The sequence below is a fragment of the Corvus moneduloides genome, chromosome 14 (assembly GCF_009650955.1).
Source record: "Corvus moneduloides isolate bCorMon1 chromosome 14, bCorMon1.pri, whole genome shotgun sequence".
NCBI lineage: Eukaryota > Metazoa > Chordata > Aves > Passeriformes > Corvidae > Corvus > Corvus moneduloides.
In genome coordinates this window covers 12,832,522-12,849,549 of record NC_045489.1, presented here as the reverse complement: position 1 = coordinate 12,849,549, position 17,028 = coordinate 12,832,522, and the positions used below count along the sequence as shown (strand labels likewise).

Sequence of the window (17,028 nt, the reverse complement as noted above, 5' to 3'; positions counted from 1 at the left end):
ATTGAAGTAGCTGCCATTACTCTGGGTAGAGAAGCTTTGTAATAAAAGATGGGCTTCTTTCTGACAAGTTACCAGACCTACTCAAGTTGTGCAAGACACGAGAATTTCAATTGAGAGGCAAGGGCAATTACTACAATATAAATGAGTCAGACAATACTCATATGACTTCAGGATTTTACTAGCAATTGCATTTTAGATCTTGTACACACAGGACACTTGATTCTAGGGGCCTTCCCAGCCTTTCTGAATGTCTAAACCTAATGGTCTGTCTAAAAGTTCAAAATGTCTGAGAATTTCTGGATAAATTTTATCTCACTGTTAGTATAATGGCACTTGAATCACCACTCCCAGGGTATCTAAGCATCTATGACCTGTTTTCAAAGATGCAGATAGGCACTTAAAGGTACCTACACTTTTCAGAAGTGCCACTCTTGATATCAGTGATGCCAGGATGCTTTGAAAAACTCTCCTGCTTGCACCTTTGTGCTGCTGTATTCTTTTGATATTCTGCTTGTTTGAACTCAGTACAACTGCATGGTAAAAATAAGGAGTATTATATAGTTGGTTGTATAATTTTCTCTCTGGTTTAAGAGTTGCAAAACACTAACCAGCATAGTCCCACAGCCCCTGACCTGAGGAGTTGACTGAGTGCACAAAATGGATCAAAAGCTCTGAGCAGCAGAGGGCTGAGCCAGCAAGAAGGTACTTGAGAGTGCATCAGTGCTAGTAAAGCAGCAGGGTGCAGAAAGCCCTGCACAATTTGAAGGAATGAGGTCCTGCACAGAAGCTGCGTAGTCCCATCAGTGCAGCAGGCTGACAAAGCTGCTTACCCTGGGGACATGCAGTGGTAATTAACCTATGTGTGGCACCATGGAGGAGGACCTGAGCTGATCTCTCAGGAGGGCAGTGCTCTGTGCTGCATGAACATGTCACCTCAGACAAAACAAGGATGAGGATCTCTCTGCAGTGGTCCTTTGCATAGAGATTGTTCCTCATTCTTTGCTGCTTTGCCATATTACTCCACAGTATCTTTACAAATCTTGAAACTTTTTGCCAGGCAAACTACTTGTGAAGCCACCTGATCTCTAGCAAGCAAAGTGATAGTCCTGTTCCCAGGGTGAAATACAGTGATATACTGTTTTAAATGTAATACATTGACAGTTAATTAAAGTAAATCCTTGTCAATTGTATGATGTCAGTTACCAGGTAGTTATTTGAGCTGTATTTGAAACCAGCTTCTTCCAGTTACAAAAATCAATCTGACTTTCCAAGTACAAAGTATCAGACATAGCTATGCAGTAAACCAGCCTTACACTGGAGAAATCAGTCGCTTCAGACACAGTCACTAATGAGAAAACAGTTCATTAGCATTTTCATATGAGAGGTGAGATTACATCAGATTGTGTACCAGAGGCAACTCACTGTCTGCACTGATGCAGGGCTTTTTAAATGTATTTTCCTGTCTACTGCTCTGACTTAAAAATGTCAAATTGATAATTTATCTCATAATCTAGCTTGTCCTTTTCAATATGGCAGAAGCTCTTTTATCTCTCCTCTGTGATTTCTATGAAATGCAAACCTAAACATAATATTGTAAAGATTTAGCACAGCTCATGGGGAGGAAACTGTGAGTCAGTTTCTGCTCCCTGCGTGGCCAAATATATTAATATTAAAATTTGCTGATTTTCATATTCATTCCTCTGCTACTGACTAGACCCTAAATATAGCTGTAAAGCCAGGTGAGACTTTTTCCCTCTGTATCTCCCAAGGTGTTGCACAGTTACTCCTCTAACTGATGCTGTTCTACTTCATGTACAGGAGATGGAGAATTATCATGGGAACATTCTGACGGAGACATCTTCCGGCAGCCAGCCAACAGGGAAGCTGTAAGTGGGACCTACAGTTTAAAGACATACTTTCTTGCTGTGCTGTGCATGGCAGTACATCAGGGAAAAAAGAGAAAAGGATGATAATGGGCTAAATACCTACTGCCTCATCCTGGGTTCTGTGAATCTAGCCCAAAATAGGTTTCTTTCACTCAACCTGAATTCATGAATAATGCTGAATTAGAAACTGTCAGGAGGAGCTCCTGAGGTCTCTGGATTTGGTTTTTGCTGTGTATGCTCTATAAGAATAAGATTTGACAGTATTTGTTTGCTAAGGAAGAATTGCTTTTAAATAATAATTGCAAACACTAGCTTCCCAGTTCACATACACATTTACTTTAGGGCATCACTGTCTTTGGTGGTTAAAAGTATCCATTAACAACTTACTGCTCAAGAGATGATTTTTATAACAGCATTTGGAGAGAATCTGAAGGGCTTTTAAGCATTAGGGGCACTACCTAAATAAATGAACCAGCAGATCTTTGGATGAGTGGGAAGAATCATGTCTTATAAAATAGGGGCTGTAATATGAAACCTTCAGGTTCATGGGCATTTTGGAAAATGATTCTGTGAAAAAACCCAGTGTTTTTGCTCTAGAAAACATGCTATGCACTACTACTCCTCCTCTTACTACTACTACTTTAGTCCAGCAATACACATTCCCCTTGTCCATTGGAATGAGACATTTACTCTTGTGCTCTCTTTCTGTCCCCAAACAGAGACACTCATACCATCGCTCCCATTACGACCTGTCACCCAGCTCTGCCAGGCAGGTAGTCAACATTCCACGATTTGCCAATGCCAGGAGTAACCGTGGAGTCCTAACGGATCCCCAGCAGGCCTCAGGAACAATAGTACAAATCGTCATCAACAGCAAGCATAAGCATGGACGAGGTAAAGACAAGCACTTCTTACAGTATTCCCCTGGGTCAGGAGTCAATCACCTAGAGCTCAAAAAACCTCTCAAAATATACAGCAGAATCTTGAAAATTCACACTGGTATTAAGAAATCCAATGCAAATCAGGGTGGCAAAAGCAATAAGCTATTGAGGATATGAAATTCCTTCTTGAGTGAGATAAATTCTGGCTACATGTACAACAGTGCATTTCACTCTGCAAAGGCAGTATTGCTCTCTGAGTTACTTTGTGGGATTGTGCCCCACAATTCTGAGAGCTCGTGCAGTGGCTGCCAGGGTGCTTTGTGCCACAAAGGACACCATGATGCCTTTGATGCCTTTAGATTCACTAATTTGTTCACACAGTGACTTGTCCTGGAGGAAATTGTTTGTGGTTATTTTCTTTACACTCTCTCCTATTTTGTAACTTTCACAGCTTTAAACAGCTTATATTTCAACTGCCCTGCAAATCTCAGACCATAAAGCTTTGCCACAGTATTAGGAGGTTTTCTGCCTCCAAGACTTAGGAAATTATTCTCATGAAAGAGAGTCTCATGTCTTCCCTCAGGTTAAACTAGTTTCCTATACAGTGGGATGCAAGGGTTGCTTTTCGTCCCCTGTGACTAACACAAGGGGCAGAGTAGGCAATTAGCCTGTACTGGATGCCTGAGCTGTAGAGAGGCAAATTTAACCAATGTAATGAATCTTACTCTAAGAATCCTTTAGGGCCTTCTGCTAATAGAATATAGGACATGCTACATTTTGGGGACAGCAGAATTTTAAGCCCATGTGGCAAACCATATTCAAGTCACATTCCTCATGCACTACAGGAAGGGAAAATACCAGTTCACCAGTTAGTGGGACAGCAGGTTTTGTACAGTAAAAAGGGTGGGATGCTCAGTTCCCACAGGGGGCCACAACTACCAGTCAGCATACACTTAGAAACTACCCACAAAGAGTTAAAATCCCTTGTATTAGGGCCAACTAATCTTTTGAGGTATTAACTAACAGAAGGAATGTTGGCTATAGGATCTTTATTATCCACCTGAACAAGCATGAAAAAGCATTCAGATTATGCCAGTGTTTTATGCTGAATCTAGGAGCAGGAATCTCCACGCAGTGCAATGTCTTTGACATGTAATTCACACATGAAGACATCATCAAAGGAGTTTCTAACTGACTTGTTTCAGCAAATAAAGAACGTACAGATGAACAGCATATTTCTGGATGCAGTATAACTTCACTCACTGCCTGGAGAGTGTCTGAGAGATCCCCATGATGGAAAAAGGAATGCTGACCAACTGTTTTCTTTTGTTCCTGCACAACTAACAAGTGTTTTATTAATTAATGCACCTGTCCCTTGAGACACGTTTCAACAAGTTAAAAAATGACCACACAACAGCTCTCCTGACATGCAAATACTATGTGGTTGTGTGGATACAGATTTATCATTCTGAACATGAAGAGCACTAAAAACAGGGTAACCAGAAGTTATTTGCCATTATTTGGCTTGTGCTAGAGGCTTCATCTGCTACCTCAGAGTATATATTTAATTTTTCTGTGTTAATCAACTCTTAAAAGACAGAGAGTATGTATCCGCACAGTGTCGTGTATCATCCCTTCCCCTGTCAGGGAGAACTTGGACAGTATTTATGTCCATAAAGAATCTGGAGAACTCTGGCTGGGGGAAAAGAGGTCCATATTATTTGAGCATGTAAGAAGCCTACTGAGCAGCTGAGTACTTAACAGTTTTTTCATTTATAGTTTTTTCTCCCATGTTCTAAGTATACAGATAAAACTTCCCTTTTATTTGAGAAACAAAACTGTTTCCTACCTCTAAAAACCCCCATGTCTTAAGAAAGAGTTAAAAAGCAACAAATTATGAGCTAAGTGATAGCATAAGCTCACAAAAGACATTGCAAAAAACACTCCCCATAAATCTCAGTAACTCAGTAAAGCATAAGCCAGTTGGTTACATCTGTTACCAGTTAGATATAAATTTCAGATTACAGATAAAAATTAAATGGCTTTTGAAAGTTACAGGCAAAATAGGAACACATTTCACAAATAAAAACATTAATAAAAATGATGGCATATTAGAAGAATTGGAAATATTTACAACATATCCCAGCTTCACTTTTGTTGCTTTTAGAAATCAGGCGGTGCCCTTTCTTTCACCTTGTTAGGATTAGTTTGCATTTTTCTTTGTGTTTATAAAATATTTAAAAAGAAAGAAGTAGGATTTATAGGACAAATGCAAACATGGTGTAAAGTGATATAATTCCCATCAACTGCTGGGTGACCCAAAGTGGCTTCTACCAGGCATGGATTTTTCCACTCTCTTTGTGTCAGCTGTATTTCTCTGACTCCCAGGGGCTCTGCTGAATAAATATTCTGAAGTTCTTAGAAGCTGTTGGAATGAGATTTCAGTCCCATATGCATCTTTTCATGTTAATGTTTTCTTGTGATTCCAAAAGCCAAATTACTTTATATACCTATCGACATTTATATTTCCACAAAGGAGTTAAACTTCATTTCGCAAGTATTCTGTGGTTTGTTCTGTGTTCTACGTAGCAAAACTCTTATGCAAAAGCAATAAAAGGCCCAGGTGGCACTAATCCATTCAGCTGATAGCATTGCTCTCACTGCAAAGGCTGTGTTCAGCTAATGGCTGGAGCTGTGCAGATGAATTCAGTAGCAAATGACATGAACCTGTCATCTGCAAATTCAATTCAAATGCAGCCAAAGCCACTGTAGCAGGCTGTGTCCTGTGTGTGGACTGAGAATACGAGGGGAAGGAGTGAGTTTTATAAGCTGGTTAATGCACAACTGAAATGCATGAACCAGGGGGGAGCTAGTCAGACACTTGACTCAGACACCTTCACTCTTTTCCTCAAAATATAATGGACATCAGCAGAGTTGGAATCAATGCAAAACTGCTCAGAAAAAGGTGACCACGGGCTCAGAGTATTTTAAGTAAAGGAACTCCAAGTTAAAATTAAGAAGCAGAGAAATGGATCTGAGACGCTCACAGATGATGTACAGAGACACTGCTTTAAAGTATGTATGCATATCTTTAAAATATGCATGAATCAAATGAATATTTATAGATAGGTAGCCAGTGACCATACCTTTTCCAGCTGTACTTTTTCTTCTTTTTCTTTTCCTTTGCAGTTTGTGTTTCAAATGGCAAAACATACTCACATGGTGAATCTTGGCATCCCAATCTCCGGGCCTTTGGAATTGTAGAGTGTGTGTTGTGCACCTGCAACATCACCAAACAAGAATGTAAGAAAATTCACTGTCCAGAACAATATCCCTGCAAATACCCTCAGAAAGTAGAAGGAAAATGCTGTAAAGTTTGTCCAGGTAAAACAAAGTTGATCACAGACCACCTTTTTGCTGTGCATGTTAAAGGGCTTGGCTCAGGCCTCCGGATCAGACTAAGCTCCGATGTGAACAGCAGCAGCTGTGCCATGTTCCTGTGTGTGTGTGCAGAGGCCTCAGTGTGAGACAGGCAGAGCTGCCTGGCCAGCTCTCCTCTTGCTGCTGCTCCTCACACTGGGGACATGCTGCTGGCACGTGTTCTGAGCAGTCACTGCCTTTCTCTCTGCTATTAACACGACTTCCTGATGCTCATTCCCAAAGAGTACTACAGAAATGTATACAGAAAGTTCATTACTGCCAAAAGACTCCTGTCCTTCCCCCACCAGAGTGCCCACAGAACCTTCAAATCCTTTTTCTAGCTTCGGAAATCCACATGGAGATAACATCATTTCTGCTTTTCAAAATGTACCAGAAGGATTCAAAACTCTGATTGGTGTCAGTTACATAACTTAATCCTTAAAGTAAATACTAACATCACAGATTTAGCATTGTGTCTATGCTGCACTAATGATAAAACTTCTGTAGACATTACTAAAATAAATGCCTACAGCTAGTGAAAAATCTGCTAAAAGGATTCTGCTGATGGTTTGCCAAATGACAAGCCATGTTTCATGTGATACAAAAGGTAAAGGAGTGTCCAGTTCCCTTATGTGCTTTTAAACAGTTCCCTTATGTACCCATTTGTGTGTTTGTTTGGTGATGCACTGGGCACAAATGTTCTAAGGAAATGAGTTGCTCAGCCATATGTAGAAACATTCGTAGAATGCACACTTCCCATCTTCTCTTGCTAGTCTTGCTCAGTGGGAAAAAACACTGTGCAGTGGCAGTAGGCAGGCAGGAGGTGTGTATCTAGATCTTCTGGATACTTGTGAAGCAGAGATCCACAGCTTTCATTGGTAAAACAGTCAACAAAACCTGGCTAACAGGCTTCAGTAGAAAAATTAATGGCAAAAAGGAAGTTACTGCCTTGTTTTTTGAGATCCTATGTGCCCGTTTTTAAGAAAGCTGAACCTTTTCCTGAAGTGTCTCATGTATATGTGATGTATTAATTATTAGGTGTTTCCACAAACAGTGGTCTGAGCCTCTAAGTTGTATCATCTCTCTTATATTCCTGTCCAGCTTCCAATTGCAAACAGAATAATTACAATTTCTGCTTATATGTTCTACAGCTTTACCAGGTGGGCAAGAGATAATGTGCACTGTGGGTGGTTCAGGCTTGCACTGGCCACATGGCTGCTGCCAAGCAAAATGCAAACCTCATAGATTCTTTTCCTCAGCAAAACATTAATTCGGGTCTCTTCACTCTAACCAACCACCAATTTTAATTTAGTTATTTTATTACCCTGAGATTTCTAACACTATTTCAAATGTGCTTGAAACATGGACAACAGGTTCAAAAATTGTGAGGAGTCTCCCAGACCACACAGCTCATTTCCTTAGGAGACTGGATTCGAAGTATAAATACTGTCTTGCCACCATGGACAGGCTGGCAGAACCTGGCAGAACAGAGCACTGTTAATTGTCTGTGTTAATAGCTGGAGATGGATTTGTGTGACCATACAAATGAACATTCTACTTTCAAACTAGCCATGCTTGGCTATTGATGCCAAGTAAGTTCTGGAGGACTTGATTATAGCTGTAGTATGTGTTCTGTCCTTCTTGTTTTTTAAACAGAAGAAGTGCCAAGTCAAACCTTTGACAACAAGGATTACTTCTGTGGGAAAGAGACATTTCCTGTCTATGAATCCATTTTCACAGAGGAAGGAGAAACCATCAGGAAAATTGCAATAGAGATTGAAAAGCCACCTCAAATAGAAATACATGTGTGGACAATTAGAATAGGTGAGTTAAGCAAGTTCTTTCTTTAAACAGTGTATCATCTTCCATCAAAATCCCAGGACAGTTTACAGATCCAAGGATTTTGAGACTGCTGTTCTTTTGGCTCTTTAGGATATCACTATTACAGCCACTTCCAACATACTCTAATTTTTCTGTACAAAACCCATCAGAAACACACAAAGCTGTAGTTCTGCTAACTCCTACCCTTCACTGGCAGCAAAAGCACAATGACAAACAGGTTTTCAGTATTACTCTGTGTAATTTATTGCAGAGAAATGGGTAGTAGGGTTTGAACCAAGTGCCTGGAGGCTGTTACTTAGGATGACCCAAAAAGCTTTCCACTGAAATCAGTCTGCCCTATCTGCCATACTGATGATACACCCATGATGGTATATATCGAATATGGGCAAAAAATGTTTTAAGGATGGAAACAGTATTTTTTACTAGACTAACTGGTAAAATCGGAACAAAATAGAGAAGCATTCAGAAGCCCAAGCACTACTGCAAGTTGTGAACTTTCAGTGTAATAAAATTATCTCCAGCCTCATAAAAATCCTCTCTCCTCTATCTACTTTAAGCAAAAAGCATATGCTCCTCATAGGAAAAGGGTGCTCACATAGAGCACCCTTTTACATGGAAGTGATACATCCCTAGATGCTTTAAAGGAGAAAGCCAAGGCCAAAGTGGGAGCAGAAAAGAAATCACAGAGCTTTGGATGGTTCACAACTACCCTGTGTCTTAAGAAGCCACAAAGCCTCATAATGATTTGACAGTCATGTTGCCTGCTGGCTCAAAATGGTATCTGACTGCAAAATTATACTGGTTTTCTCAAAGACATTGGAACTTTTGGCTTCTGTTGTAATCTTACATTTAATCATAATAAGGAAGCATTCATCTATTTTGGAAAAGAATTGGCTAATTCTCACACCCCTCACAAACTCACTGCAATCCTAATTTCACAGGAGGATTTACAGGGGAATAGCAAAAAAATGGGGGTGGGGGGGGGGATGGAAAAACAGAATTAAAAAAAAATAGACTGAAAATTTTACAAAAATGCAGGCCAGCACACCAGCTTTAGAACAATGGGCACATTTCCAGTAACATGCACTTCTCATTTCTTTGCTGAAGGGATTCTGCGTCACTTCTATGTTGAAAAACTGTCCAAGAGAGAATTTGAAGAACTTCCTTACTTCAAGTTGATAACAAGAACAACCCTTAGTAAGTAAAATTCTGACCTATTGAAGTTTATATTCTCCATATAATCATAGCCATGAAAAATTTTCTCTTACTCAGCACAGTCAAATGGATGTACTGGATTTTCCTCCAGTACATGATCACAATATTTGATAAGTTTAGTTTTAAGTAATCAAAATACAGCAATTTAAAATATAGATACATATAACAGTAGTTCATGTCCATGCTGTCTTAGTCTCTTGTATTTTGATAAAGTACAATATAGGGTCTTTTCTGTCCATGCTAGCATAAGTCTGAAATAACGTCAGCACATCAGCAAAATTTGGATTTATTTATGTAACATGGTCAAGTTACCGCAGTGTTTTAGAAAGTAATTTAGAAGGGAGAAAATTCAGATGTTATTAAAGGGGTTCTACATACACTTATGTTATATTTGAAAGACTATTCCTATGTTCTTAACAATATCTTCATTATTGAAAAGTGTTTTATGAAAGACATGTACTTCTTTTATCACTCTTGATTCAATTTTGTTTTTGTATTTCATCCAGTTTGGGATTGTGACAGTAGTTAACAATTACTAATTCAGCTAATTTGCTACTTGAATTAAGATATAGATATTTTTAATTCCTAGTTCTTTTGCATTACAACTTGTAATGTTTTTCTATAATTTTTTTCTATAATTTTTTCCTAGTTAAGAAGTCTTTTTCCCAGAAATAATATATTCTTAATCGTTACAGACCTATTGAGATACAGATAAGTCTTCATATTAAAAATTCCCTAAATTTTTGCTGTTAGCCTTCTGTAAGCTTGTCATTGTTATCTGTAATGTAGTATTCCACTTACCAGGACAGCATGCATTTCTATTAATACCATCAAAAATGTGTAGAAATGTTAATTTCCATCACACTTTGTATTATACACAGGTAGGAAGAGTTCACAGCACATGAAACATTTAGCTGTGTTGCTTCCCAACTTTTAAATACTTTGGTTTACCAGGGTATCCAGTGCCAATGAAGGGTTGAATATACAGAGCCAACTTACAGGATTACTTAATTAAAAGAAAATAGTAATATTCTGATCCATATTTATATTTTTAACAAAGTTATTTTGCATGGAATATGTTACATGGTTGTAAGATGCTTTGAATATTTTCCATGGGAGGATTGGACATTCCCTCTTTGACCATTGTGAACCAGTTGGTTTACAGAGTGCTTATGAATGTCTTCAAAGTCCCTGTGCCCTTTTCTAAGTCAATATCTTTCTCCTTTGTGTTTTTGTTTTCAGGCCAGTGGAAAATATTTAGCGAGGGAGAAGCTCAGATCAGCCAAATGTGTGAAAGCAGAGTGTGCAGGACTGAGCTCGAGGATTTGGTAAAGGTTTTGTACCTTGAAAAGTCTGAAAAGGGTCACTGTTAAGGGAGACAGCACTGGAGGGAGAAACATAAGAAAACTTATGAAAACTTGGATCTGCAGCTGGACTGCAGGCTTATTTTGCTTAAGTCAACAGTTGCCCTAAACCCCAAAACTATAATGCAGTAATTATTCACATCATGCACAGCAAATTTGCTGCTTTATGTGTAGTGGCCTGTGTCAACCGTTCAAATATCTCCTCCAAAAGACTAGAAGGCTCTGTGTTACTGGTGAGGGAAGGAGAAAGAGACACTGTGCTTTCCCAGAGTTGCATTTCTTTACAAGTTAAAAAGAGAAAACAGAACATTTTTACTATTATTATTTGGCAAGTTATTCAAACTAATGAAAAGAAGGACACCTAATAAATGTGCAGGAGCTATGGAGAGCATTTTATCCTGTGCTGAATTTATACCATTTCTAATGTTGAAATGACTCATGGATTTCTTGTAGTAATGGAGGAAAAATACAAGTGATACAATACTCATGTTGGAGACATAAAAACCAGATTTAAACTAACAAACTCTTTAGCAGCCTGCCTTTGGGATGATGTCTTGTAGTTGAGCAAACAAAGTCCATAATCTGAACAGCAGGTGTTAGTGGCAATCACTATATTTTTGTAGCAATTGGAGCAAATGTTCACTTTTAAGTGGTTTTCACTCTTTCCTCCACCCACTTCTCTAAAAGTGTTAGCTCCCTATCACAGCCCGAATAACTTCATTCTTCTGGGTCCTATTTACACATGCTCTTGGCTGGTAAACCACCTTCTAAAGTGACGTGGCAGAAGGTAGTGAAGTACTTGCAGTGTTTTCAAAACACCTAAAGCATTAAAACTCACAATTCATAATGCCTTAAAAGTTGTGACAGAACTTAATTTATTTGTTCTGATTTGTTACAAACATAATCTGCATTTTTCTGAGAGTGGCCTCTCAATTCTCATGTTTCAAGGACAGCTCTCTCCCATGACAAACACCAAACAGCTATAGGCTTCTAGAGCACAACAAGCAACTGCTTGTTGTGACAACTGTTATCTTTGGGGAAAAAAACCAAATCTAAGCAGTTCTGTTAAATTTAGTATAGCATATCTACAGTGTGTTTAAGACAGGTGACTCTCATCTGCAGAACAATTGTAACAATTTAAAAACTGTTTTCACCAAAATCCTGTACTGCCCTGTGGCTGCAATGTTGGATTAAATCTCAAGATGCAAGTGACTCTGCCTGCTTTTGCTCCCATTTTCTACTCCAAAAGCAGACAGGAATACTGCTGTTTAAACACATGCTAGGAAACAAAGCTTTATGGAAATGGCCTGGACCAGGGGCTGGGGCTTCACAGGGAGTGAAATCAACAGTGACAGCAAGGATTTTGAGGTTTGTCATTCTGCCAGTGACAGTACTCTAGGGTGTCCACATTCCTAAAGGGATGAAGTTGTGGGAGAGGTTGGTATTGAATGCCAAAAGCCTATTCAGGCAGAGCTTCACCATCGTGAGGGGATCCTTGGCTTGGGCAGCAGACCCAGCAGACCCTGGCAGTCTCCATCAGCAGTGCAGGCCTCATGACCTGGCTTCTCCATGGCACCCAGGTCCTGCCTGTGCTGCCTGAGCCTCGGGACGAGTGGGATGCAGGGCTTCCCAACGAAGAGGAGCAAGTGAGGAGAACAGACATGAAGGTGAAGGAAAGTCTGAAGGGAATTAGGAGAAAACATACAGGGTGATCTCAGGACCACCCTGCTGTCCCTAGGCCTGGACAGAGAGCAGATAATATTTGAGCATACTGGCCATTTGAAAGCACAGCAAGTTGAAACGCAGGAACACCTGGCTAAGAGAAGTGCTCTATCACTGTTCATTAAAAAGAGAGCTAAGTGAACTGTCCCGCCACATTTCCTGGGCACTGTAGCTTCCATAAGTCCTGTCCTGGTGTTGGAAAGGGGTGTAGCAAATCCAAACCAAGGCCCTAAGACCTCACTGCACCAGAGCTGCAGTGTAACTGTAGAAGAAGCAGTTTGGCATGAGCATCACTGATTGCACATGGCATCTAATGGGTTGAAATGTGCTGCAAAGCTGTAAAATTTTATTATAAATCTTTAGGAAGAGGTTCTGAGGAACTGTAGTGTTCTGGTGAGAAGACCAGCAGTTGATTTCTCACCTAACAGGCATTGTCTGTTTGTAGAAGTAGCTGGTGAAAAAAGACTAAGTGGAAAGTGTACAGTGTTTGTAATTTTTTTTACAAAGAAGGCAACCTGTTTTTTGTATTTGTGACAGGACTGGTGGAATCCAGATTGTGTATTTATTTTATAATAAACACTCCTTAAGAAAAGCAAAGAACAATCATAAGCATCATTTAATAAAATGCAGTGTTGTGTTTTTCAGTTTCTGGTCACTAAAGACAACGAAATACACAGTGTCATGTTTTGCATTCTCTTCATGAGATGTATGTCTGTTATGGTACTTATTTATGTACTTGTATCACTTTGACCTGGTTTGATAAATTAATAAACTCTGAAGTTGATAATAAAATACAGTGGTTTTCATAGGGTGCTGTTTGGTCAAGATGTTTGGTTTCAGTTCCCTGTTTGCAGTCCTGCTGCTGCCACCTCAGAGAAAGTCTGAAGCCATGTGCCCAGCTGGGTGCAGTGCATGGCTGCCTGCTGTGAAATCGATACTGAGATATGGAAGAGTCAGATTGGGAAATACCCATTTCAATTCAGCTTTCACCTACCCAGCAAGATTAATTTTGAAAATCAAAGCATTGACATCCATATATGGAAACCAACTAAACAAGAAATCAAGCATTGCCAACTGAGAGAACAGTACAGGACTTACTCTTTTCTTAAGCAATACATATTCTGAAGCTCAAAATAATTGGGGAAATGTTGATGGAATCAATCTGTGCTACTGCCTAAAAATGAGATGGTTTTCAGAAACATAAGAAAAGAAAATGTAACTCACACATAGCTAGCAGTGTAACTAAAATGGAGAGTATCAGCCTTGGCAAAGATGAGTGTTCAAAGTAAATCAGTTCGAATCAGGAAGTACATCAAATCTGAAATCTAGGATATCTCTGGAAATTTCTAATGAAATTAATTTCTGTTATTTCATCACACCCTGTATATTCATTTTGACCATCTTTTCATTTTAGCAAGAAATCTGTTAGGAGAATCCTGAGAACACACCCTAGGCACATGGGCCTGCTCTGCCCTCCCAACTCCGTGAGGGGCATTCACCTTCCTACTAGTTGCAGACTGAAAAGTCATTAACTGTCAGGGTTGCACAGCTACATCCCCATTGAATGTATTCTCTTGATTTCATAACAACCAAATTCTTTTTAGCAGCCCACTAAATCTTATTTCTCACTTCACTCCTATCCCCCTCTCATGTAACAGGGATCATCTCTGGCTCCACATGACTCCACAGGCCAGGACGGGCTGGGTATGGAGATGAGAGCCCTATTCACTGCTGTGTTCTTCTGAAAATACTTTGAAATATACCCACACAAATACAAGAGAAGCAATGTGTCAGCCTAACTAACACTCTCATCTTCCTACACTCTTCATTAAAAAAAAGGTCAAAGCGTTTCACAATTCAGATGATGACTCCTTCCAAAATAATTGATAGCACATGAAGTATTTGCGTAATGTTGGTGTGCTCTAGTGCCTATTGTGTTATCCATCTAAGATAAAAGCCAAGATTTTGGTGATTTATTGTGGGAGGGGTGAAAATTGACCAAGTTAATCCTTATTTCCATTTATTGCTTTTGTTTGAGGTTTGAAAAATGTCTTCATCTTTTGATCTGAGGTTTTGGACTGTTTTACTTTTTGGGTAAAGTATGTCTGCAACTACATGAGTATATGAGTATGAGCCCACAACCCTCCCTTCTCACATAACACCAACCCAACTGTGAGCAAGAATGCAAAGCATCCAAAGCAAAAACAAATAATTGATCTTCACCCGGCAAAACAGTTTTTAATGTAGACACACTGGATGATAGTTCAGCATGTTCAGCAAATGCAGTGAGCCTGATTGCACTACCACTTAAAGTAAAAACTCCCAATCTGTCCTCAAGTGACCTCAGCTCAAGAGACAGAGATAGTACATCACACTAAGATTTACATGTAACTAACTACTACAAACAGCACACACAGAGAGTTATCTCTTCACCAAGATCAAATCTATCTCCTACAGATTTATATTTCTGTTTCTCTCTAATTTATTTGTTTGTTTCAGGATCACACCACTACAAAATCAGGTGTGTTAAGGCCACAATAAATTAAAACTGTATTCTATTCCCACTGATGGAAACAGCAAAACTTCCAATCTCTTTAAGAAGGGGTCATACTGATACATACTGTACTGGCATTAAACCCATTGCAGTGTGCTCTAGAAATTCCAAAGTTGTATTTTATACTTTTCACAGATTCCCAGTCACTTCATGTTCCTTAGCCAGAACTGTTGCTCTAGCCTGGTTCTCCCCAGCTCAGTTCTCTCCTCTGCCAACAGCTAGGATGGGACAATGAATTTGAGTTCTAATTATAGAGGTATAAATAGAAGTCTAGTGATGTTTAAGGTTTATGTACTGGGGTATTTCTGTTCCACATCTCTAAAAGGGAAGAGCCAGATGTTCCAGTTAACACATCGAGTTTGACATTAACATGGCATTTACTTTCATTTCCTGTACTAAAGTGTTGGACAGCGTGGCCAGGTTTTATGCTGTTAAAAACACAGTTTGTGGTAGCTGCAGTTCAATAGAGACTGAAATAGTTTCTACACAAACTTTTCTTAGTGTACTTAGGGTGGAATGGGAAGTGTTATAGAAGCATCAAACAAGAAAAATGAGCTCTTGGGCCAGCTTTATCCTTAGTGAAATAAAAAGACACTATGTAGAAGTATTTATAGTCATGGCTGAATAGCTATCCATAAACTAATAGACAACAGTCACCAACTAATCAATCTTCACAAATGTCTTCCTAGAAAAAGGAAGATTAGATTCTAAATGTGGTTATTTAGTTAACAAAAAAAAAATGTTCTTAGAGACACATATACAGATCCAAGTGATGATACATTCCAGAAAGCTGAATTTCCATATCTGAGATCATGTTTTCAATTCTGTGTTATTTGAAAATATTTCCTTGCTTTGAGTGCCATATTATAAAGCCATATAAGCTAAGTCTCATAAAATCTTCAGGTTTAGATCTAGCCAGACAGTGGCATCCTTTCAAAAATGGTCCAATGACAACACTAAAAAGCATTAGAGGATGTTTACAATCATAACTGATTATCCACTGTTTAACTTCGCCATTTATATTAATGCAAACCAGGTGTAAAATTATGCAATCAATCCTACCAGTAGCCCTTCTCACTCACTTCACACTATGAAATCAAAAAGAAAAAAAAAGAAAAAAGGAGTGGTTTTGAGCTTCAGCAAATGTGCTAGACTTCTGGAAACAAAACTCCTCCTGCTGTTTTGTTTGAAAGACTCTGTTTATAAATTATGGATTTTTTTCACAAACAAAACAAAAAAAAAGTCGACTTTTTATTAATTTGGCCTAGAGTCTTTTATTTTGCCATCATAAGGAGCTGAAATATTCAATTGATAATAATGATCAGAGTCCATTCAGACTTAAGAATTTACAGCAACTTTTTCCACCCTGATTTTTCTTCTTACTTCAAAGTCAGACATCTTTTAGAGACCTTCGCACTGATGAGTCCCTGCTGAAGAGTCTTCCCATGACATCAGTGTATAACAAGCTCCCAATGTCTTTATAGTCTGCATGTGTTGGGAATTATTTACCCCAGCTAAACGATGTCCATGATGAGATCACTCTTATTAAGATAAAACTATCATAACCACCATGCTCATGATGATTGTGGCTCACATTAATGCATAGAGTGTCTAAGAAAATAGACTTTTCAAGCAAGCAGTTAAGCAAACCCTGGAGAAACTGAGGAGCAGAGAAACTCTTGACAGCTTCAAAACTGCATTTGAATACTGAACATTGCAACCTGCAGCTCTTTTTCCTGGCCTCTCCACCAAGCAGTGCATTTCTTAAGAGACTGGTTTTTTTGCTATGATTAAAATACTGCAAGGAGCTTCTGCTAGAACAATACCTCTAGAACGAAGCTCCAGCAAAATCTATCTACTAGAAGAGTCTTGAAGCCAAGAATTCAGTAACAGGGAAATGGGGTTTCCAATCCTTAGATTACACAACTCAAATATACCAGAAAATCACTGCCTGCCACTGTTCCCTTAAGATACGTTTCTCCATAAATCCACATAATAGCCTCTGAAGGTTTTAGTGAAATTCAGTGGAAAAAGATACATCAAGTGGGATTTCAAACAAAATTATTAGATCAAATTCTGTGCAAATCAGTCTATTTGCACATTAGAGGGACATCTGACCCAACAGAGGAAGAAGCACTTCAATC

General features: G+C 39.0%; 1 protein-coding gene across 3 annotated transcripts in view; it reads left to right on the top strand.

Moving 5' to 3' along the window:
* The window catches only part of CHRDL1 (chordin like 1), a 38,317-nt gene extending 25,181 nt beyond the window's left edge, over positions 1-13,136 (top strand). For 2 of the 3 annotated variants that reach the window (XM_032124062.1, XM_032124060.1), the window contains exons 7-12: positions 1,819-1,886; positions 2,606-2,780; positions 5,957-6,151; positions 7,844-8,011; positions 9,137-9,226; positions 10,487-13,136. In XM_032124062.1, the coding sequence (XP_031979953.1) occupies positions 1,819-1,886; positions 2,606-2,780; positions 5,957-6,151; positions 7,844-8,011; positions 9,137-9,226; positions 10,487-10,617 (827 nt within the window). In that variant the 3' untranslated portion in view covers positions 10,618-13,136. The remainder of the gene's footprint in view (positions 1-1,818; positions 1,887-2,605; positions 2,781-5,956; positions 6,152-7,843; positions 8,012-9,136; positions 9,227-10,486) is intronic. The other variant, XM_032124061.1, reaches the window with a different exon arrangement.
* Positions 13,137-17,028: the final 3,892 nt, after the last annotated feature.